The 27,757-nt window shown below is 43.0% G+C and overlaps 1 protein-coding gene and 6 non-coding genes across 10 annotated transcripts in view; all 7 read right to left on the bottom strand.

Annotated features, from left to right (window-relative positions):
• The window catches only part of uba6 (ubiquitin like modifier activating enzyme 6), a 113,211-nt gene that overhangs the window by 35,965 nt on the left and 49,489 nt on the right, over positions 1-27,757 (bottom strand). Inside the window, exons 1-6 of one of the 4 annotated variants that reach the window (XM_062027215.1) lie at positions 14,286-14,304; positions 6,720-6,787; positions 3,087-3,181; positions 2,039-2,067; positions 1,862-1,956; positions 470-581 (exon numbers count right to left, since the gene is read on the bottom strand). In XM_062027215.1, coding sequence (XP_061883199.1) covers positions 470-581; positions 1,862-1,956; positions 2,039-2,067; positions 3,087-3,181; positions 6,720-6,760 — 372 coding nt within the window. In that variant the 5' untranslated portion in view covers positions 6,761-6,787; positions 14,286-14,304. Of the gene's footprint in view, positions 1-469; positions 582-1,861; positions 1,957-2,038; positions 2,068-3,086; positions 3,182-6,719; positions 6,788-7,800; positions 7,819-7,886; positions 7,993-14,285; positions 14,305-27,757 lie in introns of those variants that run through there. The other 3 variants (XM_062027214.1, XM_062027216.1, XM_062027213.1) reach the window with 3 other exon arrangements.
• Positions 22,146-22,264, bottom strand: LOC133634331 (5S ribosomal RNA). Its single transcript, XR_009821954.1, has one exon. It is a non-coding gene; the product is annotated as a 5S ribosomal RNA (ribosomal RNA).
• LOC133634300 (5S ribosomal RNA) lies at positions 23,157-23,275 on the bottom strand. The gene has a single exon (XR_009821930.1). It is a non-coding gene; the product is annotated as a 5S ribosomal RNA (ribosomal RNA).
• Positions 23,958-24,076, bottom strand: LOC133634346 (5S ribosomal RNA). The gene has a single exon (XR_009821969.1). It is a non-coding gene; the product is annotated as a 5S ribosomal RNA (ribosomal RNA).
• Positions 24,748-24,866, bottom strand: LOC133634330 (5S ribosomal RNA). Its single transcript, XR_009821953.1, has one exon. It is a non-coding gene; the product is annotated as a 5S ribosomal RNA (ribosomal RNA).
• LOC133634327 (5S ribosomal RNA) lies at positions 25,759-25,877 on the bottom strand. Its single transcript, XR_009821951.1, has one exon. It is a non-coding gene; the product is annotated as a 5S ribosomal RNA (ribosomal RNA).
• On the bottom strand, positions 26,560-26,678 carry LOC133634326 (5S ribosomal RNA). Its single transcript, XR_009821950.1, has one exon. It is a non-coding gene; the product is annotated as a 5S ribosomal RNA (ribosomal RNA).

Raw genomic sequence — 27,757 nt, 5'->3', positions numbered from 1 at the left:
CGCCCCCTCGGGAAATATACTTCCGGTGTTTTGACCTCAGTTTACATCGTCATGTCAAAAATATATTTTCTTGCTGGCTACTAATAAATGCTCTAGAACTACAATTGGTTGGGAACTAACAGTGTTGAATTATAGTCATCCAAATATAATTAGCAGCAATGTAGAAAGCTGTCAACTTTGTGACTAGGAGAGCGAACGCAGGCGACAACAAGTAAGCAAGCTCGATGATGCTAAGGGCAAGCACAAATTAAATAGATTTCTATTCGCTGCAATGGGAGACGTTGATTTGAGATACAAGTGTTTTGAGTTAAGAGCTACGTCACAGAACCAACTTGGCTCATAAGTTGAGGTACGACTGTACTTGTCTTGACACACTAAAAGTGACCTTTTTCAACTTGAATCTTAAGCACAGATATTTTTCTTGGCATCCTAGCTTTCATGGGAAATTAGTGTGTGAGTGAAGTAACACCTGATACTTTTGGAAAAAGCTGAGCTCCGTGTTGTCGTCTAGAGGGGAGATGGACATGTCAACATGGACATGAGGGTTCAACTCTGCAACTCGAGGACAAACTGCCTCTGCCCTGTGGAAGCATTAAAACACACAATTAGGGCTGGGCGATATAGGGAATATACTCGATATATCGCGGGTTTGTCTCTGTGCGATATAGAAAATGACTATATTGTGATATTCGAGTATACGTTCTCACGCAGTTGTTTTTAGCTGCGGGCCTTACACTACAGGCCTTTCTCGCTCTTTCTTGTCTCTCCTTCTCACAGAGACATAAAACAAGCGCACCTTCTTACATACGTCACATACTGTCGCGCGTGCAACGCCATACGCCCTCGTGGAGCAGACAGGTAGCGACATGGCTAACGTTAGCTGTGATGCTAGCGGAGTGGTAATACGAGAGAGAGAAAGATGTGAATCTGGTAACAAATGGAGGAAGAAGAATTAATTCCCAAGAAAAACAACAGGGGGTCCATCGTCTGGCGGTGGTTTGGCTTCAAGCGGGAAGATGTTGAACAGACAAGCGTAATATGTCAAGTATGCGGCAAAAGCGTTACTACAAAAAGTAGCATTACTGCTAATTTGTAGCATCATTTGAAAAGTCACCCGCTAGAGAGTAAAGAGTGCTTGAAACTCCGCATGTCAACATCTCTGGCCGGTGCCACACCCACAAAATGCCCAAGCAACCATTTCCACATCAACACCGTATGAAAAAAATAGTCAACAACAGAAGGAGATAACGTCTGCAGTAACCTACCACATAGCGAAGGACATACACTATTTGATTTCTTAATATGCAGCTCATTTTTATTTGACACTTATTGAAATATCTTGTGTGACATCATGCACAAAACTGCACTTTATTTGTTTGAAACTATTGTAGTGGCGTTCTGTACAAAAAGTGCACTTTAATTTAGTGTTGTTTTGATATGTCATCTTAGTGACATCATGCACAAAAGTGCACTCATAGCTTGTTTTAAAATGTCTCTGACAATCTTGCACTTTCTGTTTTGAAATGACATGAATGTTTGTGCCACTGCTTAATAACTGTTTAATAAATACACTTTTGCTAAATTGACTTAGTTGTGATTTCCCTCTCTGCATGAAAGCTTAAAATGAGCCTATATTAATGCAGTATGAACAAGAATGTTTTAATGTAGACACATAGAATCATCATACTGCTGTGATTATATGAATCAAGTGTTCATTCAAGCCTAAGGCAAAATATCGAGATATATATCATGTATCGTGACATGGCCTAAAAATATCGAGATATTAAAAAAAGGCCATATCGCCCAGCCCTACTACACACAATATTTTATTTTCCAAGTGAGGACATTTGAGCCTTTTTACCTTTTCCGCTGTTTCGACACGTCGTCTTTGAGAATGAAGAAGTTGGAACCCAGATCCCAAGTTTGACATTCCTTTGTGTCATGAAGGGTGACTGCCTGTGCACGCAGGAACACACAACTTTATGACAAACTGTGGGCACAGGACACTGCAAATGGAATGTTACTTAGAAGAGCCTACCTTCACACCGGCAAGGACGATATTCTTTGCTATGAAAACACAAAGTTGCTCATTGATAAATATCCATATGCATGTTGGAGACACATGTGACACGTCATTGTACACCTGCACAATCCAATAAGATCTAATACGAAAGCCTTGATAGTAAAAAATCAGCCTTTACAAATTACTTTTCAGTTACTGAACTTTTAGATCTTGCCAAATAAACCGAAGTAGAGTGTGCGAAGTATGTCTGTGTACAAACCCTTCATTTATTCACGAGGACCTTTGTTACTTTTTAAAATATGAAATTATTGTAGCAATGTGGTTGTTCAAATTAAGCATTTCTGTGATTTCTGATCGTTTGTGAGGGCACCAAAAAAAGCACAGTTCAGCTTGTTGTCCTTGTTGTTGTTTTGGCGTGTTAATAAATGGAAAGTTGATCCCTCACCTCCTTGTTATCTTGTGTTTGATATACAGTTGGGTATAACACTTTATATTGTGTAAAAAGGGTACAAACCTTCACTGAAATATGGACTTTTGTCAAGGCTGGAACCCATTATTCATATTTACATTGTTTCTTATGGAGAACTCTGCTTGACTATACAAACTTTTAAATTTACGAACCCTTTTCGAGAACCAACTAAGTTCGTAAATTGAGTTTCCACTGTATAAGAATGCTCAATTTTGGCTGGTATTAATTCGAAACTGTTTATCGTTGGATTTACATCAGTGTACTACTCTGTTTATATTCTAGTTCCTTAATTTTTCTATCCTCCTTTTTTCTCCCTAGTTTCATTTTATTATTCTCCAGTGTTTTTTTTACTGCCACAAAGAGCTGCTTAACCGCATTTTACTACTAATATTGTTCAACGATGTTAAAAGATGACCATAAAGGTCTTACGTACTGCATCAGATGTTTCCAATCATTTATATAACAAACACCTCTTAGTATCATTCAGTGCTTATTTTTATGCTACTAAATAAAAAGGAGTCTTCTTGTGTTTATGAATGCTTGTGCAGGTGTACCTAATGTTGTGGGTGGTGAGCGCATGACACGGTAACGTACCAATCTCTATACCCAGCCCTCCCAATCCACTGAGGAACACCGCTGATTGGGCCATCTGGTGCATGGCGCTGTCTCCCAACACATAACGCTGGCGGCTGGACAGAGGAGCAAAAGAGGGGGTGTGAGTACTTGAGAAGTAAATACTAGAGCAGGGTTATTCAACTAGCGACACACGGGCCGAATCCCACCAGGGAATGACGGACTGGTCATAACTTGGGAGCAGTGTTGTACTAATAAAGTACAGCGGTACTAATCAATTAAAAAAGGTACTTTACTGCCTTTAAAAAAAACATTTTTATTATGGACATGTCAGAGTGCTGTGGTGACATGGCTGGTAATATGAGCCAAGGCGCATCTGAGTCAACACACACACACAGAGCACTTACAAGCAGAAACAGTGTGCAGACAGAAGAGGGAGAATGGACGTATTTTGGCTTTAAAGCGAACAATAAAGGTGAAGAAATAAAGTGCCGCTCTGCAAGCGGTGCTTTAAAGCAGTGGTCCCCAACCACCGGTCCGGGGACCGGTACCGGTCCGTGATACATTTGCTACCAGGCCGCAGAGAAACATTAAATAATTTATAAACGACTGCATTTTCTCCGACTTACTTTCGCCTGTCCCACGAGTTCCACCAATAAGCTTGATTATAGATGTACAATAAAACTCCTCATAGGAATTTTCCATTTGTTATCGTTTGCAGCACTTTTGTTTTTTACCCTGTGTGAGGATTATGATTAATTCTTCATCAAAACGGAAATATACAAACATCCCATCAGTGTTTATCCTAGTGAGAGCAGACTTCCTACAGTAAGTGATTGTTGTATTATATTGATAGTTTGTATATCTTCTTGAGCACTTAGCAATAGTGCTACATGAAGCTTAGTCTTCCACTAAAGCTGGATCTGTTTAGCACACAATTTATAAAACTTGTAGATCATCCTCCTTATATTCAGGATCAAAAATATAGGTTACTGGATCTAAATCGTCCCGAAGTACCGGGTAATCGTACTCTCACATGAAGTCTGTCATGATTAGTAGTAGTAGTAGTTGTTGTTGAAGGGAAAAGCAACTGTTGTGATCCTTCTGTGAAATGAATACACCACCTTATGCTTGAAATTACTAAAATACGTACAAAATATGTTATTTTACCGTGTGAGGATTATGATTATTTCTTCATCTAAACAGGAAGATATAAACAGCCCATCAGTCTTTATCCCAGTGAGCGCAGGCTTTGTACAGTATGTGATTGTTTTATTATGTTGATAGTTTGTATATCTTTTTTTAGCACTTAGCAACACTGCTACATGAAGCTTAGTTTTCCACTAAAGCTTGATCTGCTTAGCACACTGCTTATAAATCTTGTAGATCATCCTCCTTATATTCAGGATAAAAAATATAGGTTACTGGATCTAAATCGTCCCGAAGTACCGGGTAATCGTACTCTCACATGAAGTCTGTCATAAATAGTAGTAGTAGTAGTTGTTGTTGAAGGGAAAAGCAACTGCTGTGAGCCTTCTGTGAAATTAATACACCACCTTATGCTTGAAATTACTAAAATACGTACAAAATATGTTATTTTACCGTGTGAGGATTATGATTATTTCTTCATCTAAACAGGAAGATACAAACACCCCATCAGTCTTTATCCCAGTGAGCGCAGACTTTGTACAGTATGTGATTGTTTTATTATGTTGATAGTTTGCATATCTTTTTTTTAGCACTTAGCAACACTGCTACATGAAGCTTAGTCTTCCACTAAAGCTGGATCTGTTTAGCACTGCTTATAAATCTTGTAGATCATCCTCCTTATATTCAGGATCAAAAATATACGTTTCTGGATCTAAATTGTCCTGAAGTAATCATTCTCTCACATGAAGTCTGGCATGATTAGTAGTAGTTGTTGTTGTTGTTGAAGGGAAAAGCGACTGTTATGAGCCTTCTGTGAAATTAATACACCACCTTATGCTTAAAATAACTAAAAACATACAAAATATGGTATTATGAATGTGACTGTTACTACATTAAATGTATACTTACAGCCTGTAAATAAAAAGTTGATGGAGGTTTTCAAGAGTGCTTTATATGCGGAAAAGAGCAACTCTCATTCGCTCTATTGTTAGCTGACTTTTGCTAGCGTTTATTTACGAGTTAGAACGCATTACAAAATTTAAATATATTTCTTTTTCTCTTAGGATTGTGAATGATGGGTAAAATTCCAAAAAAGTGCAGTTCCCCTTTAATATTTTTGTAAAATGGCCACAATCGATAACGTAATGCTACTTAATAACATAGTGTTTAGTGCAGGGGTGTCAAACGTACAGCACCGGCCCGCGGGATGGGTTTGCTAAATATAAAAATGAGCTGAAATTTTTAATGAAATAAACTGCTGTTCTGTGTCCACTAGATGTCGCAATAGCAATTATTTGTATCTTTGTAGATGATGCTACATATGTAAAAAATAAATAAACCACATGATGTTAGTGCACCAGTCGAGGAAAATGAGCAAACTACATACATAACATTGTGTAATTTGATTTTGATATAATTTTTTTATTTTGATAAATTGAAAATTAACACCAATGAGTTGACTGATGAACATTAGCACATAATTTAGTCAGAAAATATAAATAACGACAAATAAAGATAGAATACTATTAACCCCAACATGTAAGTAAAAAAAACCCAACAACATTATGATTTGTATATTTTCAGAATGTGCTTGTTCTATTTTTAAAGAAAGAAAAACAATCTGAAGTGGTCTTTATTTTTAAGTTATTGTGCTGTGATTTTACCAGTCCGGCCCTCTTGGGAGTAGATTGTTCCCCATGTGGCCCCCGATCTAAAATGAGTTTGACACCCCGGATTTAGTGTAGACATTTTTCAATGAGGCTTGGAGGGAACATCATGATCTCCGTCTGCGTTTAACGTCAAAGCCCAGCATGAAGAAGTATTTAATGTTTCAGGTGTTATTGCAGCACTTCCAAGTCCAACACAAGAAATGTGAACGTGTACCACAAGTAATTCAATAATATACTGAATTATGTCGGGACAATGCTTTATTTTGACGATATATCAACGCATGAAAGAAAGCGTGTTGTTGCCTGCTAACGTTTAAAAATAAAAATTGTTTAGGAGCTAGCTTGTGAACACTTCCCAGTAATGATCGCTGACATCGGAAGAAAAACACTTCCAAAATACTGTTTGATGCCATGACGCTATTTTGATTCTAGAAGTACTGAGTACCGCGTTTTTCTGGAAGTTGTGCAGCTAAATTATTTGTTTTTCTTCGCCAACGGCCATAATGTTTTGTATTCAACAAACAGTCTTCATAAAACACCTCCAGAGACACTGAAAAGGTGTGTTATTGTTTGCGCTTCCTGTTTCGTGCCTTGAACCGGAAGTATAACCGTCCATAGCGTCTCTTCATTCATCACTCCAAGCAACATTTGTAAGTTTTACAATGTAACTAAAACAATTTGTACTTACTAAACCGTCCCGTGTTTCTTATTCGTGTTTTCATGCATATTGTATGTGCTATTGTAACGTAATAAAGCTGGCGTCTTTAGCGAATATGCTAACATTTTTACGACTGCAATAAATAACAGCGATTTCCTTACGAATGATAACACTCGCCTGTAAAGAGAGTCGTCTATTTCCATGGAGTCTTCGGCCATGCTGCAGGGGACAGGGGGGACCAAGTGCTGGAGAAATAACAACCAGACATATCAGGGCAAACCGGAAGGAACACATGAGAAATAACAATAACACATTTTAGGACAAACCGGAAGGAACACATGAGAAATAACAATAACACATATTAGGACAAACCGGAAGGAACACATGAGAAATAACAATAAGACATATTAGGACAAACCGGAAAGAACACATGAGAAATAACAATAACACATATTAGGACAAACCGGAAGGAACACATGAGAAATAACAATAACACATATTAGGACAAACCGGAAGGAACACATGAGAAATAACAATAAGACATATTAGGACAAACCGGAAGAAACACATGAGAAATAACAATGAGACATATTAGGACAAACCGGAAGGAACACATTAGAAATAACAACACATATTAGGACAAACCGGAAGGAACACATGAGAAATAACAATAAGACATATTAGGACAAACCGGAAGGAACACATGAGAAATAACAATAGGACATATTAGGACAAACCGGAAGGAACACATGAGAAATAACAATAAGACATATTAGGACAAACCGGAAAGAACACATGAGAAATAACAATAAGACATATTAGGACAACCCGGAAAGAACACATGAGAAATAACATAAACACATATTAGGACAAACCGGAAAAAACACGAGAAATAACAATAACACATATTAGGACAAACCGGAAGGAACACATGAGAAATAACAATAAGACATATTAGGACAAACCGGAAGGAACACATGAGCTGTCAACAATTATTCTAGCTATTTCCAGCGCAACCATTTTAAAAAACGACGCCCCGCCGTTGTAACCGAAAAGCTAACACGCCAGTTTAACGTAGTCCCCTTTAAGGTAAGCAGCACTTAGTTATTTTAGCACACAATGACAACTGTTTGTCTTCAGAGCACAAAAACAAGGGTTAAAAAGTTAGCTGAAAGCTCAACGTTAGCAGGTGCAGCTAACTAGCCTGAGCGGTATCGGTGGAGAGGACAATTCGATGACAACGTTAGCAGAAAGTTACTGGCGAACGAGGCCGCTTGTAGATGAACGAGATTACGGGTAGAATCTGTTAAACGTCGTAGTTTAAAATGAAGAAATCTTCCATACGTTGTGAAGGTGCACGGAGCGCTGTGGTGAATGAATGGCTGTGACTGGTGAGAAATTTGGAACACTTCCGGGTTAATCGAGATCACATGATCGAGGGCATCCAATAAGCGCGCTGTTGTGTAGGTACCGCATCCATAGACATCTTATAAGTAGACGCAGCATGGAGCGCTACTGCCTACTGGCGCTGACGAGACGCGGGGCCGCCATCTTGGAGTGGTGATCCGCTCCACTCAGTGCAATTCATTTAACAGGAGCAATGAACTGTCAGCGCATTTAATTCATCTTACCTCACTGAATACCACTGATTTTCACGCGGTGTTTTGTCATACGTGTAGCTATGATAAAGGACACATGTTTTGGCGTGTTTTATTATTCATAGTTTGCTTAACAGTAATAGAATATTCTTATATGCTATAAGTGACCAGATCAAAACTGGGAATATAATCCAAGAGAAGAGGGAAAAAAAACGCTCAGCTATTTTTAAATTGAAGAAACAATATGATTAGGTTATTTATACATGCGTATATCCTACATAAATAATGTATGAATACATTAGATCATACTTGCCAACCCTCCAGTTTTTAGCGGGAGAATCCCGATATTCAGCGCCTCTCCCGACAACCTCCCGGCAGAGATTTTCTCCCGACAAACTCCCGGTATTCAGCCGAAGCTGGAGGCCACGCCCCTTACAGCTCAATGCGGACCTTGGCGGACATGGCGACGCCGTCGACGAGCAAGATGAAGAAATACGCTTGCAAGTTCCAAAATGAATGGAAACAAGAATTTCAGTTCATCCAGGACAGTTTGAAGGGGAAGGTGTATGTTGCCTGTAAATTTTTTAAAACAGACTTCTCCATTGAACATGGTGGCCGAAATGATATACTCATCATGAACGGAGAAGTTAAACAGGGACAATGCTGCCATCTAGTGGATAGCCACCAGAACACTGAAATTCAAGTATTTATTTTATTTATTATGTATAATATATATATATATATATATATATATATATATATATATATATATATATATATAGCTAGAATTCACTGAAAGTGAAATACTCGAGTTGGTGAATTCTAGCTGTAAATAACCACGCCCCCAACCATGCCCCCCGCCCCCAACCACACACCCCCCACCCCCGACCAAGACCCCCCCTCCCCCACCCCCTACCCCCCACCTCCCGATATTGGAGGTCTCAAGGTTGGCAAGTATGCATTAGATCATACTTGCCAACCTTGAGACCTCCAATATCGGGAGGTGGGGGTGGGGGTCTTGGCCGGGGGCGTGGTTATTTACAGCAAGAATTCACCAACTCGAGTATTTCATATATATTTCATATATATGTATATATATATGAAATACTTGACTTTCAGTGAATTGTAGCTAGCTATATATATATATATATATATATATATATATATATATATATATATATATATATATATATATATATATATATATATATACTTATTTATTTTATTATACATAATAAATAAAATAAATACTTGAATTTCAGTGTTCTGGTGGCTATCCACTAGATGGCAGCATTGTCCCTGTTAAACTTCTCCGTTCATGATGAGTATATCATTTCGGCCACCGTGTTCAATGGAGAAGTCTGTTTTACAAAATTTACAGGCAACATACACCTTCCCCTTCAAACTGTCCTGGATGAACTGAAATTCTTGTTTCCATTCGTTTTGGAACTTGCAAGCATATTTCTTCATCTTGCTCGTCGACGGTGTCGCCATGTCCGCCAAGGTCCGCATTGAGCTGGAGGGGGCGTGGCCTCCAGCTCCGGCTGAATACCGGGAGTTTGTCGGGAGAAAATCTCTGCCGGGAGGTTGTCGGGAGAGGCGCTGAATATCGGGATTCTCCCGCTAAAAACGGGAGGGCTGGCAAGTATGCATTAGATATCTATATATCTTAGGCACCTATAGACTGTATCTCTGTTGCTGCAGCAGCAGATAGTTTATTCTGTCTTGACACTTTGTATTGATATTTTGTATTACATTCTTCCCGTAAATGATAATGTTTACAGTGATTGTTTTATATGTATTTTTTATGTATGTCGCTTTGGAGGGGTTAGTGCATCTGCTTCACAATATAGTCCTGAGTTCAATCCCGGGCTCAGGATCTTTCTGTGTGGAGTTTGCATGTTCTCCCCGTGACAGCGTGGGTTCCCTCCGGGTACTCCGGCTTCCTCCCACCTCCAAAGAAATGCACCTGTGTTAAGTTGATTGGCAACACTAAATTGGCCCTAGTGTGTGAATGTGAGTGTGAATGTTGTCTGTTTATCTATGTAGGCCCTGCGATGAGGTGGCGACTTGTCCAGGGTGTACCCCGCCTTCCGCCCGAATGCAGCTGAGATAGGCTCCAGCGACCCCCCGCCACCCCAAAAAGGGACAAGCGGTAGAAAATGGATGGATGGATGGCTTTGGATAAAAGCGTCTGCCAAATACTTAAACATAAACATATATAAACACCTGAAAGTCTTTATATCAGCCAAAGGATTCAGAATAAAACCAAATTCTGTCTTACCCAACAATGATAGTATTTGAATATTGTTACTTGAAGACTTATACATTTTTAAATTTAAAAAATGTCATTGACAAGCAATTCTATCATGGTCATACTCTTGTTTGCTAGCGGCTACGATTTCAGTACTATTGAAGATCTTTGCTCCTTCTCGACTCTGTGGTAATATTATTTTCACAAAATACAACCAATAGTACGTTAATGTTAAATCTTACTTGTGAAAAGTAATCCCCCAATTCCTATTTTCAACAGTCCGCTCATTTGAGCAGGAAAACGCTGAACACCAGCATCTTTGTTTTCTACCTGTCAACTGTCAGTTTAGGCTGCTCGCCGGCTCCTCATCACCACTTCAAGATGGCGGCCCAATTTCTCGTGTCACAGCAGTCAATGCTGCGTCTACTTATAAGATGTCTATGGCACTGTCACGCCAAATTTCTTCCCTCTACAAAAACCTTCCCTCCCCCATTTACTTCTGGGGCTGCGTCCAATAAAATCACAAAGTTGCCGGGGGTCCTTAACCTGCACGCGACTGTCCTGTTTCGCGCCTGTACAAAAAAAAAACAATAATCGATTTCTTCAGATTCCAGCAGCTGTCAAAGACGAAGTATCCTTCCAGCGACGGGCAGTCAAAGCCGAAGTGCTATCGATCGCTGTCAATGACGTAAGAGGAAACATGACCACGGAAGTAAATGGGGGAGGGAAGGTTTTTGGGGGGGAAGAAATTTGGCGTGACAGCACCGACGAGCCGTATGGCCGCCATCTTAAATCGGTCAACAACTCTATCGAGTGACAGGTTGAAAAAAGTGTCAGCACATTTAATCTATCATAACTTTCTCAATACTTATCTGATTTTCAGAAGGTTTTTTTTTAAATGCAAACTTCATACATGTAGCTATGGTACAGTGCAAATGAGTTGTCATATTTTAATATTCACCGTGGGATTAACAATAATACAATATTCAGACTAGACCAGACCTGGGCAAATTATGGCCCAGGGGCCACATGCGGCCCGTTAATATTTTCAATCTGGCCCGCTGGACATTCTCCCAAATTTTTCCCCGATTTTTAAGATGGAAAGTGTAGCTGCCATTATGATGTGCAGTCATGTTTTCAAATGACCGTAAGTCTTGAACTATACAAAGTATTTCAGTGGTTGGAATTTGCACTTTTGCATGATATACTAGTTACTATGGTAATCTAACTAGTTACTATGGTCATCTAATTAGTTACTATGGTAATCTAAGTCACAGCAGCTCAGACGAGGCACCAAGCAGTGTGGGTGGGGAGCGTTTCCACAGAGTGTTTCCAGAGCGGCCAGCCTGAAATGCGGGTGTCAGAGACAGACGCGGAAGGAGATTTTTACAACAAAGTTCTAAAGCTTAGTGATATATCAGATATATCAGATTGTAGGGGCGTTTATTTTTTCACCCTTTGCGTTTATATTTTGCTGTGTTTGTTGCATTTTTTTTGCGTTTCGCTTGATTTTAAAATGTCGATCGAGAGGGGGTGTGACGTTCATATGTTGTCAATATTCAGTGTTTTATCGTTCATAGGTTATACTGTAAAACCCACATTCTTTATTTTCATGTACAAACCCCGTTTCCATATGAGTTGGGAAATTGTGTTAGATGCCAGCATCTGTGATGGTATGGGGGTGTATTAGTGCCCAAGACATGGGTAACTTAGACATCAGTGAAGGCGCCATTAATGCTGAGAGGTACATACAGGTTTTGGAACAACATATGCTGCCATCTAAACGCCGTCTTTTTCCATGGACGCCCCTGCTTATTTCAGCAAGACAATGCCAAGCCACATTCAGCACGTGTTACAACAGCGTGGCTTCGTAAAAAAAGAGTGCGGGTACTTTCCTGGCCCCGCCTGCAGTCCAGACCTGTCTCCCATTGAAAATGTGCAGCGCATTATGAAGCGTAAAATACGACAGCGGAGACCCCGAACTGTTGAATGACTGAAGCTCTACATAAAACAAGAATGGGAAAAAATTCCACTTTCAAAGCTTCAACAATTAGTTCCCAATCGTTTATTGAGTGTTGTTATAAGAAAAGGTGATTCAACACAGTAGTGAACATGCCCTTTCCCAACTACTTTGGCACGTGCTGCAGCCATGAAATTCTAAGTTAATTATTATTTTCAAAAAAAAAAAAAAGTTTATGAGTTTGAACATCAAATAGCTTGTCTTTGTAGTGCATTCAATTGAATATGGGTTGAAAAGGATTAGCAAATCATTGTATTCTGTTTATATTTACATCTAACACAATTTCCCAACTCATATGGAAACGGGGTTTGTACATTCTGGGTGTCTCATTCAGTAAAAAAATTTAAAATCCATTTTTTAAGGCAATCTGTCATAACGTTTTGTGCATTCAATCAGACATTATTGTGAGGTTTTGTATCAGTGTTTCTTAAAAATCAGATACACCGGCCCCCAGACTCATTTTTTTCTCTAAATTTGGCCCCTGAGTCAAAATAATTGCCTAGGCCTGGACTAGACTGTAGACAGGTATTTTGAAAACACATTAAACAACTATATACACTTTTCTATTTATAATGTATACCTTTATACCACATAACCTATGCTTTTATAGCTTACGCTAAACATTATTCATAAATTATGTTGTAGTGGTACTTCCATCCATCCATTTTCTACCCGTTTGGGGTCGCGGGGGGTGCTGGAGCCTATCTCGGCTGCATTCGGGTGGAAGGCGGTGTACACCCTGGACAAGTCGCCACCTCATCGCAGGGCCAACACAGATAGACAGACAACATTCACACTCACACACCAGGGCCAATTTAAAGGCCTACTGAAATGATTTTTTTTTATTTAAACGGGGATAGCAGATCTATTCTATGTGTCATACTTGATCATTTCGCGATATTGCCATATTTTTGATGAAAGGATTTAGTATAGAACAACGACGATAAAGATTGCAACTTTTGGTATCTGACAAAAAAAAGGCTTGCCCCTACCGGAAGTAGCGTGACGTAGTCAGTTGAACATATACGCAAAGTTCCCTATTGTTTACAATGATGGCCGCATGAAGTGAGAGAGATTCGGACCGAGAAAGCGACAATTTCCCCATTAATTTGAGCGAGGATGAAAGATTTGTGGATGAGTAAAGTGCAAGTAAAGGACTAGTGGGGAGTTGAAGCTATTCAGATAGGGAAGATGCTGTGAGAGCCGGGGGTGACCTGATATTCAGCTGGGAATGACTACAACAGTAAATAAACACAAGACATATATATACTCTATTAGCCACAACACAACCAGGCTTATATTTAACATGCCACAAATTAATCCTGCATAAAAACACCTGCGTCTTTGTTATGCTAGCTCCTAGCTCCTCTGCTAGCTCCTAGCGCCATAGAACACGCCAATACAATTCAAACACCTGATCAACACACAGAATCACTCAGCCCAAAAGACCGTTCACCTAACCCAAGGTTCATAAAGCTTATATATTTTAAAAAAGTTACGTACGTGACGCGCACGTACGGTACGGTACGTGTTATACTAGCTCCTAGCTCCTCTGCTAGCTCCTAGCTCCATAGAACACGCCAATACAATTCAAACACCTGATCAACACACACAATCACTCAGCCCAAAAGACCGTTCACCTAACCCAAGGTTCATAAAGCTTATATATTTAAAAAAAGTTACGTACGTGACGGGCACGTACGGTACGGTACGTGTTATGCTAGCTCCTAGCTCCTATGCTAGCTCCTAGCTCCATAGAACACGCCAATACAATTCAAACACCTGATCAACACACACAATCACTCAGCCCAAAAGACCGTTCACCTAACCCAAGGTTCATAAAGCTTATATATTTAAAAAAAGTTACGTACATACGCCCCGAATTGGTCCGTCCGGAGCCTCCACTTTCACCGCCATCCACTTGGCAGCGCACCCGACCCCACTGGTTCCGACCGCGGGTGGTGGGCCCACGTGGCAGAGAAGATGGTGTGTCCACGTAGCTTCTTCGGGCTGTGCCCGGCCGGGCTCCGTGGCAAGCCCGGCCACCAGGCGCTCGCTGACGAGCCCTACCTCCGGGCCTAGCTCCGGAGGAGGGCCCCGGGCTTCCTCCGGGCCGGGTAACGCATCCTCTTTTAGGGTAGTTCATGGGGGGTATCGTAACCCTGATGGGGGGGGCATTCGGGTGCTACACCTTGCCCAAGGGTGACCCGGAACTATGTAAGGCAGGGGCGTTCAACTCCCTGAGGCTTAATACAAGCCCACATACCTATAACTTCAAGTGAGGAAGTCGTGGGGCGTTGGAAAGAGCACTTTGAGGAACTCCTGAACTCCTGAACTTCCGGTTCCGGTTCACCGTGCGTGACTGCTCGCCGTCTGTTCGCTGTTGCGAAAAAGCTAAGTAGCGCTCTATCTGTGTGCTTTTAATTGTTCTACAGCTTTCTTTATCACTTCTCAAACATTTTTAGTGGTACTATTTAACTTCAAATCACCCGATCTCTGTCCCACCACCCTTTCCTCAGCTAGCTAGCTGCTAAGCTAGCGCGGAGAAAGGCAGCGCCGGTCAGTAAGAAGCTACTCCTACAGACCGCGACCACTTCCCTGAGGACAGCAGGAACTTCACTCGGTGACAGAAAACACTGTGAGTAATGGCTTCCTGCGCGTCTTGCACCATACTCACGGAGAGGTTGGCTCTGCTAGAGGGCCGTGTCCGCCAGTTAGAGCAGAGTAATGTCGTAACTTTAGATGTTGCGGACACATCTGCTAGCGTTAGCTGTAGCGAGCTAACTAGCCCAGCTTGTAGCAGTCCTAAGCGGCCTACAAGCTACGGTGTACCGGTTGAGACGCATAATAGATTTAGCTCTTTAGCTAGTCCTACACCCCAGTCTACCGGGCACCACACCTTAGTTATAGGGGACTCCATCACCCGAAACATAAAGCTTAGCAAACCAGCCACAATAAAGTGTATCCCCGGGGCCAGAGCACCTGACATTGAAGCTAATCTTAGGGAGCTAACTCGCAACAGGCCTAGTAAACACGTACGACAGGCTAATCGCACCACTAATTATGCGAATATAGTTGTACACGTTGGCTCCAATGACACTAGAATGAGACAGTCAGAGATTACAAAGAGAAACATAGCCAGGACTTGTGATCTCGCCAGAAAGATGTCCAGGCATCGAGTAATTGTCTCTGGCCCCCTGCCTGCGAGAGGCAATGATGAGAGATATAGCAGATTAGTCTCGCTTAACAAGTGGTTGGCTAGCTACTGTAGGACGCAGGGACTAACGTTTATTGATAACTGGCCCTCTTTCTGGGGCAAACCAGGCTTGCTGATGAGAGACGGCCTTCACCCTAACCAGGAAGGCGCCATCATCCTGTCTAGAAACATAGACTACTATTTAAGTCTCACTTGACTGACTACACTAGAGCAAGCCCGGTCACAGGCAATTACAATGTCTGTTAGTCCGGGTGAGGAGTCAGTTAAGCTAGAACTAGCCAGCGCCAGGCTGGATAATCCATGTACGCATAGCAATTCTCTTAGAATAATACACAATTCACATAATGTTTTTTCTGTTGTGTCTGTGTCAGAGGTGGACATGCATTCTACTGAGGTGGCAAATTATGATATGTCCAGTCTATTGCAGCACCAAGCAAACAATCGGAAAATTCCCGTCATATCAATTCCTAGATATGGTCGAAACTATTTAAAGTGCACTACGCATAATAAACGCAACATTGTTAATATTGCCACTACGGATAATCTTAACAAAAACTCGTCAAAACAGCCCAATACCTATAATATGGGCTTTTTAAACATAAGATCATTGTCTCCCAAGGCGTTATTAGTTAATGAGGTCATTAGCGACAACAATCTTAACGTCATTGGTCTTAGCGAAACCTGGCTCAAACCGGACGAATTTTTTGCGCTCAATGAGGCATCTCCTCCTAACTATACGAATGCGCATGTTGCCCGCCCTCTTAAAAGGGGAGGGGGTGTCGCACTAATATACAATGAAAATTTCAACCTTACCCCTAACCTAAATAATAAATATAAATCGTTTGAGGTGCTTACTATGAGGTCTGTCACACCGCTACCTCTCGACCTGGCTGTTATCTACCGCCCCCCTGGGCCCTATTCGGACTTTATCAGTGAATTCTCAGAGTTCGTTGCTGATCTAGTGACGCACGCCGACAATATAATCATAATGGGGGACTTTAATATCCATATGAATACCCCATCGGACCCTCAGTGCGTGGCGCTCCAAACCATAATTGATAGCTGTGGTCTTACACAAATAATACATGAACCCACGCATCGCAACGGTAATACAATAGATCTAGTGCTTGTCAGGGGTGTCACCACCTCCAAAGTTATGATACTTCCATATACTAAAGTAATGTCCGATCATTACCTTATAAAATTTGAAGTTTTGACTCTTTGTCAACAAGCTAATAATAATAATAACTGCTATAGCGGCCGCAACATTAATGCTGCCACAACGATGACTCTTGCTGACCTACTGCCTTCGGTAATAGCACCATTCCCAAATTATGTCGGCTCTATTGATAAACTCACTAACAACTTTGACGATGCCTTGCGCGAAATTATTGATAGTATAGCACCGCTAAAGCAAAAAAGGGCCCCTAAAAGGCGCACCCCATGGTTTACAGAAGAAATTAGAGCTCATAAATTATCATGTAGAAAACTGGAACGCAAATGGCGCGCGACTAAACTTGAGGTTTTCCATCAAGCATGGAGTGATAGTTTAATAACTTATAAACGCATGCTTACCTTAGCTAAAGCTAAATACTACTCAAATCTCATCCGCCTCAACAAAAACGATCCTAAATTTCTGTTTAGTACAGTAGCATCGCTAACCCAACAAGGGACTCCTCCCAGTAGCTCCACCCACTCGGCAGATGATTTTATGAATTTCTTTAATAAGAAAATTGAACTCATTAGAAAGGAGATTAAAGACAACGCATCCCAGCTACAACTGGGCTCTATTAACACAAATACGACTGTATATACGACGGACACTGCCCTCCAAAATAGTCTCTCTATTTTTGATGAAATAACATTAGAGGAATTATTACAGCGTGTAAGTGGGATAAAACAAACAACATGTTTACTTGACCCACTTCCTGGGAAACTTATCAAGGAACTGTTTGTATTATTAGGTCCATCAGTGTTAAATATTATAAACTTATCACTTTCCTCCGGCACTGTTCCCCTAGCATTCAAAAAAGCGGTTATTCATCCTCTGCTCAAAAGACCTAACCTCGATCCTGACCTCATGGTAAACTACCGACCGGTCTCCCACCTTCCGTTTATTTCCAAAATTCTCGAAAAAACTGTTGCACAGCAGCTAAATGAACACTTAGTGACTAACAATCTCTGTGAACCTTTTCAATCCGGTTTCAGGGCAAATCACTCTACGGAGACAGCCCTCGCAAAAATGACTAATGATCTATTGCTAACGATGGATTCTGATGCGTCATCTATGTTGCTGCTTCTTGATCTTAGCGCCGCTTTCGATACCGTCGATCATAATATTTTATTAGAGCGTATCAAAACACGTATTGGTATGTCAGACTTAGCCTTGTCTTGGTTTAACTCTTATCTTACTGACAGGATGCAGTGCGTCTCCCATAACAATGTGACCTCGGACTATGTCAAGGTAACGTGCGGAGTTCCCCAGGGTTCGGTTCTTGGCCCTGCACTCTTTAGTATTTACATGCTGCCGCTGGGTGACATCATACGCAAGTACGGTGTTAGCTTTCACTGTTATGCTGATGACACTCAACTCTACATGCCCCTAAAGCTGACCAACACGCCGGACTGTAGTCAGCTGGAGGCGTGTCTTAATGAAATTAAACAATGGATGTCCGCTAACTTTTTGCAACTCAACGCTAAGAAAACGGAAATGCTGATTATCGGTCCTGCTAGACACCAACATCTATTTAATAATACCACCTTAACATTTGACAACCAAACAATTAAACAAGGAGACTCGGTAAAGAATCTGGGTATTATCTTCGACCCAACTCTCTCGTTTGAGTCACACATTAAGAGTGTTACTAAAACGGCCTTCTTTCATCTCCGTAATATCGCTAAAATTCGTTCCATCTTGTCCACTAGCGACGCTGAGATCATTATTCATGCGTTCGTTACGTCTCGTCTCGATTACTGTAATGTATTATTTTCGGGCCTCCCTATGTCTAGCATTAAAAGATTACAGTTGGTACAAAATGCGGCTGCAAGGCTTTTGACAAAAACAAGAAAGTTTGATCATATTACGCCTATACTGGCTCACTTGCACTGGCTTCCTGTGCACTTAAGATGCGACTTTAAGGTTTTACTACTTACGTATAAAATATTACACGGTTTAGCTCCAGCCTATCTCGCCGATTGTATTGTACCATATGTCCCGACAAGAAATCTGCGTTCAAAGAACTCCGGCTTATTAGTGATTCCCAGAGCCAAAAAAAAAGTCTGCGGGCTATAGAGCGTTTTCTATTCGGGCTCCAGTACTCTGGAATGCCCTCCCGGTAACAGTTAGAGATGCTACCTCAGTAGAAGCATTTAAGTCCCATCTTAAAACTCATTTGTATAATCTAGCCTTTAAATAGACCCCCCCTTTTTTAGACCAGTTGATCTGCCGTTTCTTTTCTTCTCTCCTCTTCTCCCCTGTCCCTTGCGAGGGGGAGTTGCATAGGTCCGGTGGCCATGGATGAAGTGCTGGCTGTCCAGAGCCGGGACCCCGGGTGGACCACTAGCCTGTGCATCGGTTGGGGACATCTCTGCGCTGCTGACCCGTCTCCGCTCGGGATGGTTTCCTGTTGGCCCCGCTGTGGACTGGACTCCCGCTGATGTGTTGGATCCACTGAGGACTGGACTTTCACAATGTTATGTCAGACCCACTCGACATCCGTTGCTTTCGGTCTCCCCTAGAGGGGGGGGGTTACCCACATATGCGGTCCTCTCCAAGGTTTCTCATAGTCATTCACCGACGTCCCACTGGGGTGAGTTTTTCCTTGCCCGTATGTGGGCTCTGTACCGAGGATGTCGTTGTGGCTTGTACAGCCCTTTGAGACACTTGTGATTTAGGGCTATATAAATAAACATTGATTGATTGATTGATTGAAATACATCAGACACACCCTCCCTGATAGGAGCAGGGCCTGAGGATGATGGGGGATCGACGTCGATCTCTCGGAGTGAAGTCACTGAGGTAGTTAGACAACTCCACAGTGGCAAAGCTCCGGGGGTTGACGAGATCCGTCCAGAAATGCTGAAGGCTCTGGGTGTTGATGGGCTGTCTTGGTTGATACGCCTTTTCAACATTGCGTGGAAGTCTGGGACAGTGCCGAGGGAGTGGCAGACTGGGGTGGTGGTTCCCCTTTTCAAAAAGGGGGACCAGAGGGTGTGTGCTAATTACAGGGGTATCACACTACTCAGCCTCCCTGGGAAAGTTTACGCCAAGGTACTGGAAAGGAGGGTCCGGCCGATAGTCGAACCTCAGATTCAAGAGGAGCAATGTGGATTCCGTCCTGGTCGTGGAACAACTGACCAACTCTTTACGCTTGCGGGAATCCTGGAGAGGGCCTGGGAGTATGCCTATCCAGTCTACATGTGTTTTGTGGATTTGGAGAAGGCGTATGACCGCGTCCCTCGGGAGATCTTGTGGGAGGTGCTGAGGGAGTACGGAGTGAGGGGAACCCTGTTGAGGGCCATCCAATCTCTGTACAACCAAAGCGAGAGTTGTGTCCGGGTGCTTGGATGTAAGTCGGATCCGTTTCCAGTGGGGGTTGGTCTCCGCCAGGGCTGCGCTCTGTCACCTATCCTGTTTGTGATTTTCATGGACAGGATTTCTAGGCGGAGTCGTGGCCATGGCGGAGAGGGTATACGTCTCGGGGGGCTAAAGGTTGCGTCACTGCTGTTTGCAGATGATGTGGTCCTGATGGCACCTTCGGTTCGTGACCTTCAGCTCTCACTGGATCGGTTCGCAGCCGAGTGTTCAGCGGCTGGAATGAGGATCAGCATCTCCAAATCTGAGGCCATGGTTCTCAGCAGGAAACCGATGGTTTGTACAGTCCGGGTAGGGGACAGGACTCTGTCCCAGGTGGAGGAGTTTAAGTATCTCGGGGTCTTGTTCACGAGTGAGGGAAAGATGGAGAAGGAAATCAGCCGGAGAATCGGAGCAGCTGGGGCAGTATTGCAGTCTCTCTGCCGCACTATTGTGACGAAACGGGAGCTGAGCCAGAAGGCAAAGCTCTCGGTCTACCGAGCTATCTACATTCCTACTCTCACCTATGGTCATGAAGTGTGGGTAATGACCGAAAGAATAAGATCGCGGATACAAGCGGCCGAAATGAGTTTCCTCAGAAGGGTGGCTGGCATCTCCCTTAGAGATAGGGTGAGAAGTGCAGTCACCCGAGAGAGACTCGGAGTAGAGCCGCTGCTCCTTCGCTTGGAAAGGAGCCAGCTTAGGTGGTTCGGGCATCTCGTGCGGATGCCTCACGAGCGTCTCCCTAGGGAGGTCCTCGTTGCACGTCCCACTGGGAGGAGGCCCCGCGGCAGGCCAAGGACCAGATGGGGGGATTACATCTCCTCTCTGGCCTGGGAACGCTTCGGGATTCCCCAGGAGGAAGTCGCAAATGTTGCTCTGGAGAGGGAAGTCTGGGGGTCTTTGCTGGAGCTGCTGTCCCCGCGACCCGATTCCGGATAAGCGGTTGAAGATGGATGGATGGATGGATACGTACATACGCAAAAAAAAGTTGCGCACATACGGTCAAGCGATCAAATGTTTAGAAGCCAAAGCTGCATACTCACAGTAGCACGTCTGCGTCTTTGTCATCCAAATCAAAGTAATCCTGGTAAGAGTCTGTGTTGTCCCAGTTCTCTACAGGCGTCTGTGTATCGAAGTCAAAAGTCCTCCTGGTTAGAGTCTCTGTTATCCGAGTTCTTCCATCTTGACTGCATCTTTCGGGAATGTAAACAAAGAAGCGCCGGCTGTGTACTGTTGTTGCTGACTACGTTCGAAAATTACGTCCATTTCGCACCGACAACTTTCTTCTTTGCTTGCTTAGCTTCCTTCTCCATAATGCAATGAACATGATTGAAACAGATTCACGAACACAGATGTCCAGAATACTGTGGAATTATGAAATGAAAACAGAGCTTTTTCGTATTGGCTTCAATGTGGAAGGCATACCCGTGTTCCCCGGTCTACGTCACGCGCATACGTCATCCTCAGAGGCGTTTCGAACCGGAAGTTTAGCGGCAAATTTAAAATGTCACTTTATAAGTTAACCCGGCCGTATTGGCATGTGTTATAATGTTAAGATTTCATCATTGATATATAAACTATCAGACTGCGTGGTCGGTAGTAGTGGGTTTCAGTAGGCCTTTAAATGTGTTGAAGAAAGTTGGACATAGGCGGATCTGATTGGCTTAGAAAGTTGGAGATGTTGGAATAAGGCACGCTGATTGGTTCATATCACCCCGGTGTTGAACATATTGACGGACTATCAGCGCTCAAAAGTCTGTGACTGGTGAATTTATAATATGACATGTGTTTTTGTAGCCGGGTAAGATGGCAAAAACAGCCCAAAGATGGATAAATATTTGTCATGTTAGGGTAAAGTGAACTGAAAGTGAAATAAAAACCATTTCCTTTTTTTTTTTGCAACAAGTGAGAAACAGCGCCCTCTGGCGTGAGTGTAAAAGCTTACAGCACCTGGTATTCCCAGGCGGTCTCCCATCCAAGTACTAACCAGGCCCGACCCTGCTTAGCTTCCGAGATCGGACGAGATCGGGCGTGTTCAGGGTAGTATGGCCGTAAGCCGAAAGACCAGGTAAAACCAACCTTTTTAAATGGAACTCTTACAGACGGGGTGGGAGGAAATGACTATTTATCTCAGAGCCTGGCGCGCATGCGTACACTAATGTGGATTTTCTGGCTGTGTGATTGTTGTCTTCCCTTGCTACGGCGGTCAAGTTGCTTTCACGGTGGATATTTCCCTCCGTATATCTTCTACATCAAAACACTGAGTAATCTTAAAAGGAGGTCAAATAAATAGTTCTACCTCCGTAATAACGTGCACACCCATTCTTTCCTAATTATATCATTTATATCATTTTTTATTATAATATACACTCTTTTTTTAAAAAATAGGATTTTATAAAAAAACAAAAACATTTGGATAATAAAAATCATGGTTTCTTTTCAAAAGATTCCTGGTCATGTGACCTAAAATCCCAAATTCCCTTGATATTTGAAGTGCTTTTCTCTCGTGTCATTCACGCCTTTTTGTTTTAAAATTTAAGTTTAATTTGTCAAAACGTGGAGTATGGGGGGTTTGTTTTCCCGAGATGCAAGAAAAGTTGTATCGGACATGGCGTGAAGGTAAGGACATTATTTATTTCAACACTAACAAAAAGAACAAACTTAAAGGCGCGCACAAGGCGGAGGTACAAACTTGGCTTTGAAAACAAAAACGAGCACTTGGGCAAAAGCTATGGACATGAAAACAAAAACACTTACTATGACATGAAAATAGACAAAACTCACTTGGCATGGAACTATGGTAGCATGGGTAGTCAAGGGTAGAAAACAGCCCAAAGATGGATAAAAATTAGTCATGTTAGGGTAAATTGAACTGAAAGTGAAATAAAAACCATTTCCTTTTTTTTTTTGCAACAAGTGAGAAACAGCGCCCTCTGGCGTGAGTGTAAAAGCTTACAGCACCTGGTATTCCCAGGCGGTCTCCCATCCAAGTACTAACCAGGCCCGGCCCTGCTTAGCTTCCAAGATCGGACGAGATCGGACGTGTTCAGGGTAGTATGGCCGTAAGCCGAAAGACTGGGTAAAACCAACCTTTTTAAATGGAACTCTTACTCTCTTTTTAAATTGAAATTTACTATTTATATTCCAGCCTGGCGCACATGCGTACACTAATATGTTTTTTCTGGCTGTGTGATTGTTGTCTTCCTTTGCTACGGCGGTCAAGTTGCTCTCACGGTGGATATTTGCCTCCGGAGCTCCAGCGGAAGCTCCCCCTCACTGTGCCCACACTGCTCTCTCATGCTGCGGGGAGATTGCAGGAGAGGTGCCGCGCTCAACACTGCTTTATGCTTAGGGACCGTCAATAAATTACATTGTCTTGAAATATGCAAATGAGGCCAGTAGTCAACCAGCCGTTCTGTCATTGGCCAAATATTAAATGTGTTGAAGAAAGTTGGACAGAGGCGGATCTGATTGGCTTAGAAAGTTGGAGATGTTGGAATAAGGCACGCTGATTGGTTCATATCACCCCGGTGTTGAACATATGGACGGACTATCAGCGCTCAAAAGTCTGTGACTGGTGAATTTATAATATGACATGTGTTTTTGTAGCCGGGTAAGATGGCAAAAACAGCCCAAAGATGGATAAATATTAGTCATGTTAGGGTAAAGTGAACTGAAAGTGAAATAAAAACCATTTCCTTTTTTTTTTTGCAAGAAATGAGAAACAGCGCTCTCTGGCGTGAGTGTAAAAGCTTACAGCACCTGGTATTCCCAGGCGGTCTCCCATCCAAGTACTAACCAGGCCCGACCCTGCTTAGCTTCCGAGATCAGACGAGATCGGGCGTGTTCAGGGTAGTATGGCCGTAAGCCGAAAGACCGGGTAAAACCAACCTTTTTAAATGGAACTCTTACTCTCTTTTTAAATTGAAATTTACTATTTATATTCGAGCCTGGCGCACATGCGTACACTAATATGTTTTTTCTGGCTGTGTGATTGTTGTCTTCCTTTGCTACGGCGGTCAAGTTGCTATCACGGTGGATATTTGCCTCCGGAGCTCCAGCGGAAGCTCCCCCTCACTGTGCCCACACTGATCTCTCATGCTGCGGGGAGATTGCAGGAGAGGTGCCGCGCTCAACACTGCTTCATGCTTAGGGACCGTCAATAAATTATATTGTCTTGAAATATGCAAATGAGGCCAGAAGTCAACCAGCCGTTCTGTCATTGGCCAAATATTAAATGTGTTGAAGAAAGTTGGACAGAGGCGGATCTGATTGGCTTAGAAAGTTGGAGATGTTGGAATAAGGCACGCTGATTGGTTCATATCACCCCGGTGTTGAACATATTAACGGACTATCAGCGCTCAAAAGTCCGTGACTGGTGAATTTATAATATGACATGTGTTTTTGTAGCCGGGTAAGATGGCAAAAACAGCCCAAAGATGGATAAATATTAGTCATGTTAGGGTAAAGTGAAATAAAAACCATTTCCTTTTTTTTTTTGCAAGAAATGAGAAACAGCGCTCTCTGGCGTGAGTGTAAAAGCTTACAGCACCTGGTATTCCCAGGCGGTCTCCCATCCAAGTACTAACCAGGCCCGACCCTGCTTAGCTTCCGAGATCGGACGAGATCGGGCGTGTTCAGGGTAGTATGGCCGTAAGCCGAAAGACCAGGTAAAACCAACCTTTTTAAATGGAACTCTTACAGACGGGGTGGGAGGAAATGACTATTTATCTCAGAGCCTGGCGCGCATGCGTACACTAATGTGGATTTTCTGGCTGTGTGATTGTTGTCTTCCCTTGCTACGGCGGTCAAGTTGCTTTCACGGTGGATATTTCCCTCCGTATATCTTCTACATCAAAACACTGAGTAATCTTAAAAGGAGGTCAAATAAATAGTTCTACCTCCGTAATAACGTGCACACCCATTCTTTCCTAATTATATCATTTATATCATTTTTTATTATAATATACACTCTTTTTTTTAAAAATAGGATTTTATAAAAAAACAAAAACATTTGGATAATAAAAATCATGGTTTCTTTTCAAAAGATTCCTGGTCATGTGACCTAAAATCCCAAATTCCCTTGATATTTGAAGTGCTTTCCTCTCGTGTCATTCACGCCTTTTTGTTTTAAAATTTAAGTTTAATTTGTCAAAACGTGGAGTATGGGGGGTTTGTTTTCCCGAGATGCAAGAAAAGTTGTATCGGACATGGCGTGAAGGTAAGGACATTATTTATTTCAACACTAACAAAAAGAACAAACTTAAAGGCGCGCACAAGGCGGAGGTACAAACTTGGCTTTGAAAACAATAAACGAGCACTTGGGCAAAAGCTATGGACATGAAAACAAAAACACTTACTATGACATGAAAATAGACAAAACTCACTTGGCATGGAACTATGGTAGCATGGGTAGTCAAGGGTAGAAAACAGCCCAAAGATGGATAAAAATTAGTCATGTTAGGGTAAATTGAACTGAAAGTGAAATAAAAACCATTTCCTTTTTTTTTTGCAACAAGTGAGAAACAGCGCCCTCTGGCGTGAGTGTAAAAGCTTACAGCACCTGGTATTCCCAGGCGGTCTCCCATCCAAGTACTAACCAGGCCCGACCCTGCTTAGCTTCCGAGATCGGACGAGATCGGGCGTGTTCAGGGTAGTATGGCCGTAAGCCGAAAGACCGGGTAAAACCAACCTTTTTAAATGGAACTCTTACTCTCTTTTTAAATTGAAATTTACTATTTATATTCGAGCCTGGCGCACATGCGTACACTAATATGTTTTTTCTGGCTGTGTGATTGTTGTCTTCCTTTGCTACGGCGGTCAAGTTGCTATCACGGTGGATATTTGCCTCCGGAGCTCCAGCGGAAGCTCCCCCTCACTGTGCCCACACTGCTCTCTCATGCTGCGGGGAGATTGCAGGAGAGGTGCCGCGCTCAACACTGCTTTATGCTTAGGGACCGTCAATAAATTACATTGTCTTGAAATATGCAAATGAGGCCAGAAGTCAACCAGCCGTTCTGTCATTGGCCAAATATTAAATGTGTTGAAGAAAGTTGGACAGAGGCGGATCTGATTGGCTTAGAAAGTTGGAGATGTTGGAATAAGGCACGCTGATTGGTTCATATCACCCCGGTGTTGAACATATTAACGGACTATCAGCGCTCAAAAGTCCGTGACTGGTGAATTTATAATATGACATGTGTTTTTGTAGCCGGGTAAGATGGCAAACACAGCCCAAATATGGATAAATATTAGTCATTTTAGGGTAAAGTGAACTGAAAGTGAAATAAAAACCATTTCCTTTTTTTTTTTGCAAGAAATGAGAAACAGCGCTCTCTGGCGTGAGTGTAAAAGCTTACAGCACCTGGTATTCCCAGGCGGTCTCCCATCCAAGTACTAACCAGGCCCGACCCTGCTTAGCTTCCGAGATCGGACGAGATCGGGCGTGTTCAGGGTAGTATGGCCGTAAGCCAAAAGACACGGTAAAACCAACCTTTTTAAATGGAACTCTTACAGACGGGGTGGGAGGAAATGACTATTTATCTCAGAGCCTGGCGCGCATGCGTACACTAATGTTCGTTCATCAGAAAGTGGCTGGGACTACCAAGGTGCCTCTCAGACGTAGGCCTCTTTGGTAGGAACTCGCTTCAACTACCACTGCGATCCATCAGCCTGGGATACAAGCAAGAGAAGGCTCGGCTGGTGCTGGAGCTGAGGGAATCCACTGACCAGCTGGTGAGAGCAGCGGGCACCCAGATAAGAACAGGAAGAAAGTGGAAAGCCCAAGAAGAGGTCGACACGGCAATCTGCAGGCTGAAGCACCGTGAAGTGGTCGGCAGAGTTCAGGAAGGTCGAGCAGGCCTTGGGAGTGGCGAAGCTCCCTTGTTCTGGTCAAAGGCTTCCAAAAAAGACCGGAGAGCCATGGTGGTGGCAGAAGTGGCAAGAACTGAGCAGGAACGCCTAAACATCAAAGCGATGTCCCAGGGCCAGCAAGGTCATTGGACATCATGGGAAGGTCTCACAGACAGGTCTATGTCCTGGTCTGACCTGTGGAAGATCCCCCAAGCCAGGCTCAGCTTCCTGATCAGAGCAACGTACGACACCTTGCCTTGTCCCCAAAACCTCCACCAGTGGTTTGGTGCCGAAGAGACCTGTCCCCTCTGCAACACCATCAATGCAAGCCTCCAACACATCCTGTCAGGCTGCACGACAGCGTTGTCGCAGGGCCGCTACAGATGGCGACACGACCAAGTCTTGAGGAAGCTGGCAGAGGTGTCAGAGACCTGCAGAAAGGAGGCGAATAGCAGACCTTCCGCTCCAGCCAGACATCCAATCCAGTTCGCGAGGGCTGGTGAGGGTGCCAAACCCCCCCGCCAGAGAGCTACAGCGAGACTCCTCTCACCAGGAAATGAGTGGACCGTGAGGGTCGACCTGGGGAAGCAGCTCCAGTTCCCCAGGGAGGTCGTCGAAACATCACTACGACCAGACCTGGTCTCCTGGTCAGAGGCTTGCAGGACGGTTCTTCTGGTCGAGCTCACTGTCCCATGGGA

This window comes from Entelurus aequoreus, linkage group LG18 (genome assembly GCF_033978785.1).
Source record: "Entelurus aequoreus isolate RoL-2023_Sb linkage group LG18, RoL_Eaeq_v1.1, whole genome shotgun sequence".
Lineage (NCBI taxonomy): Eukaryota > Metazoa > Chordata > Actinopteri > Syngnathiformes > Syngnathidae > Entelurus > Entelurus aequoreus.
This window is presented reverse-complemented; position numbering and strand designations above follow the sequence as displayed.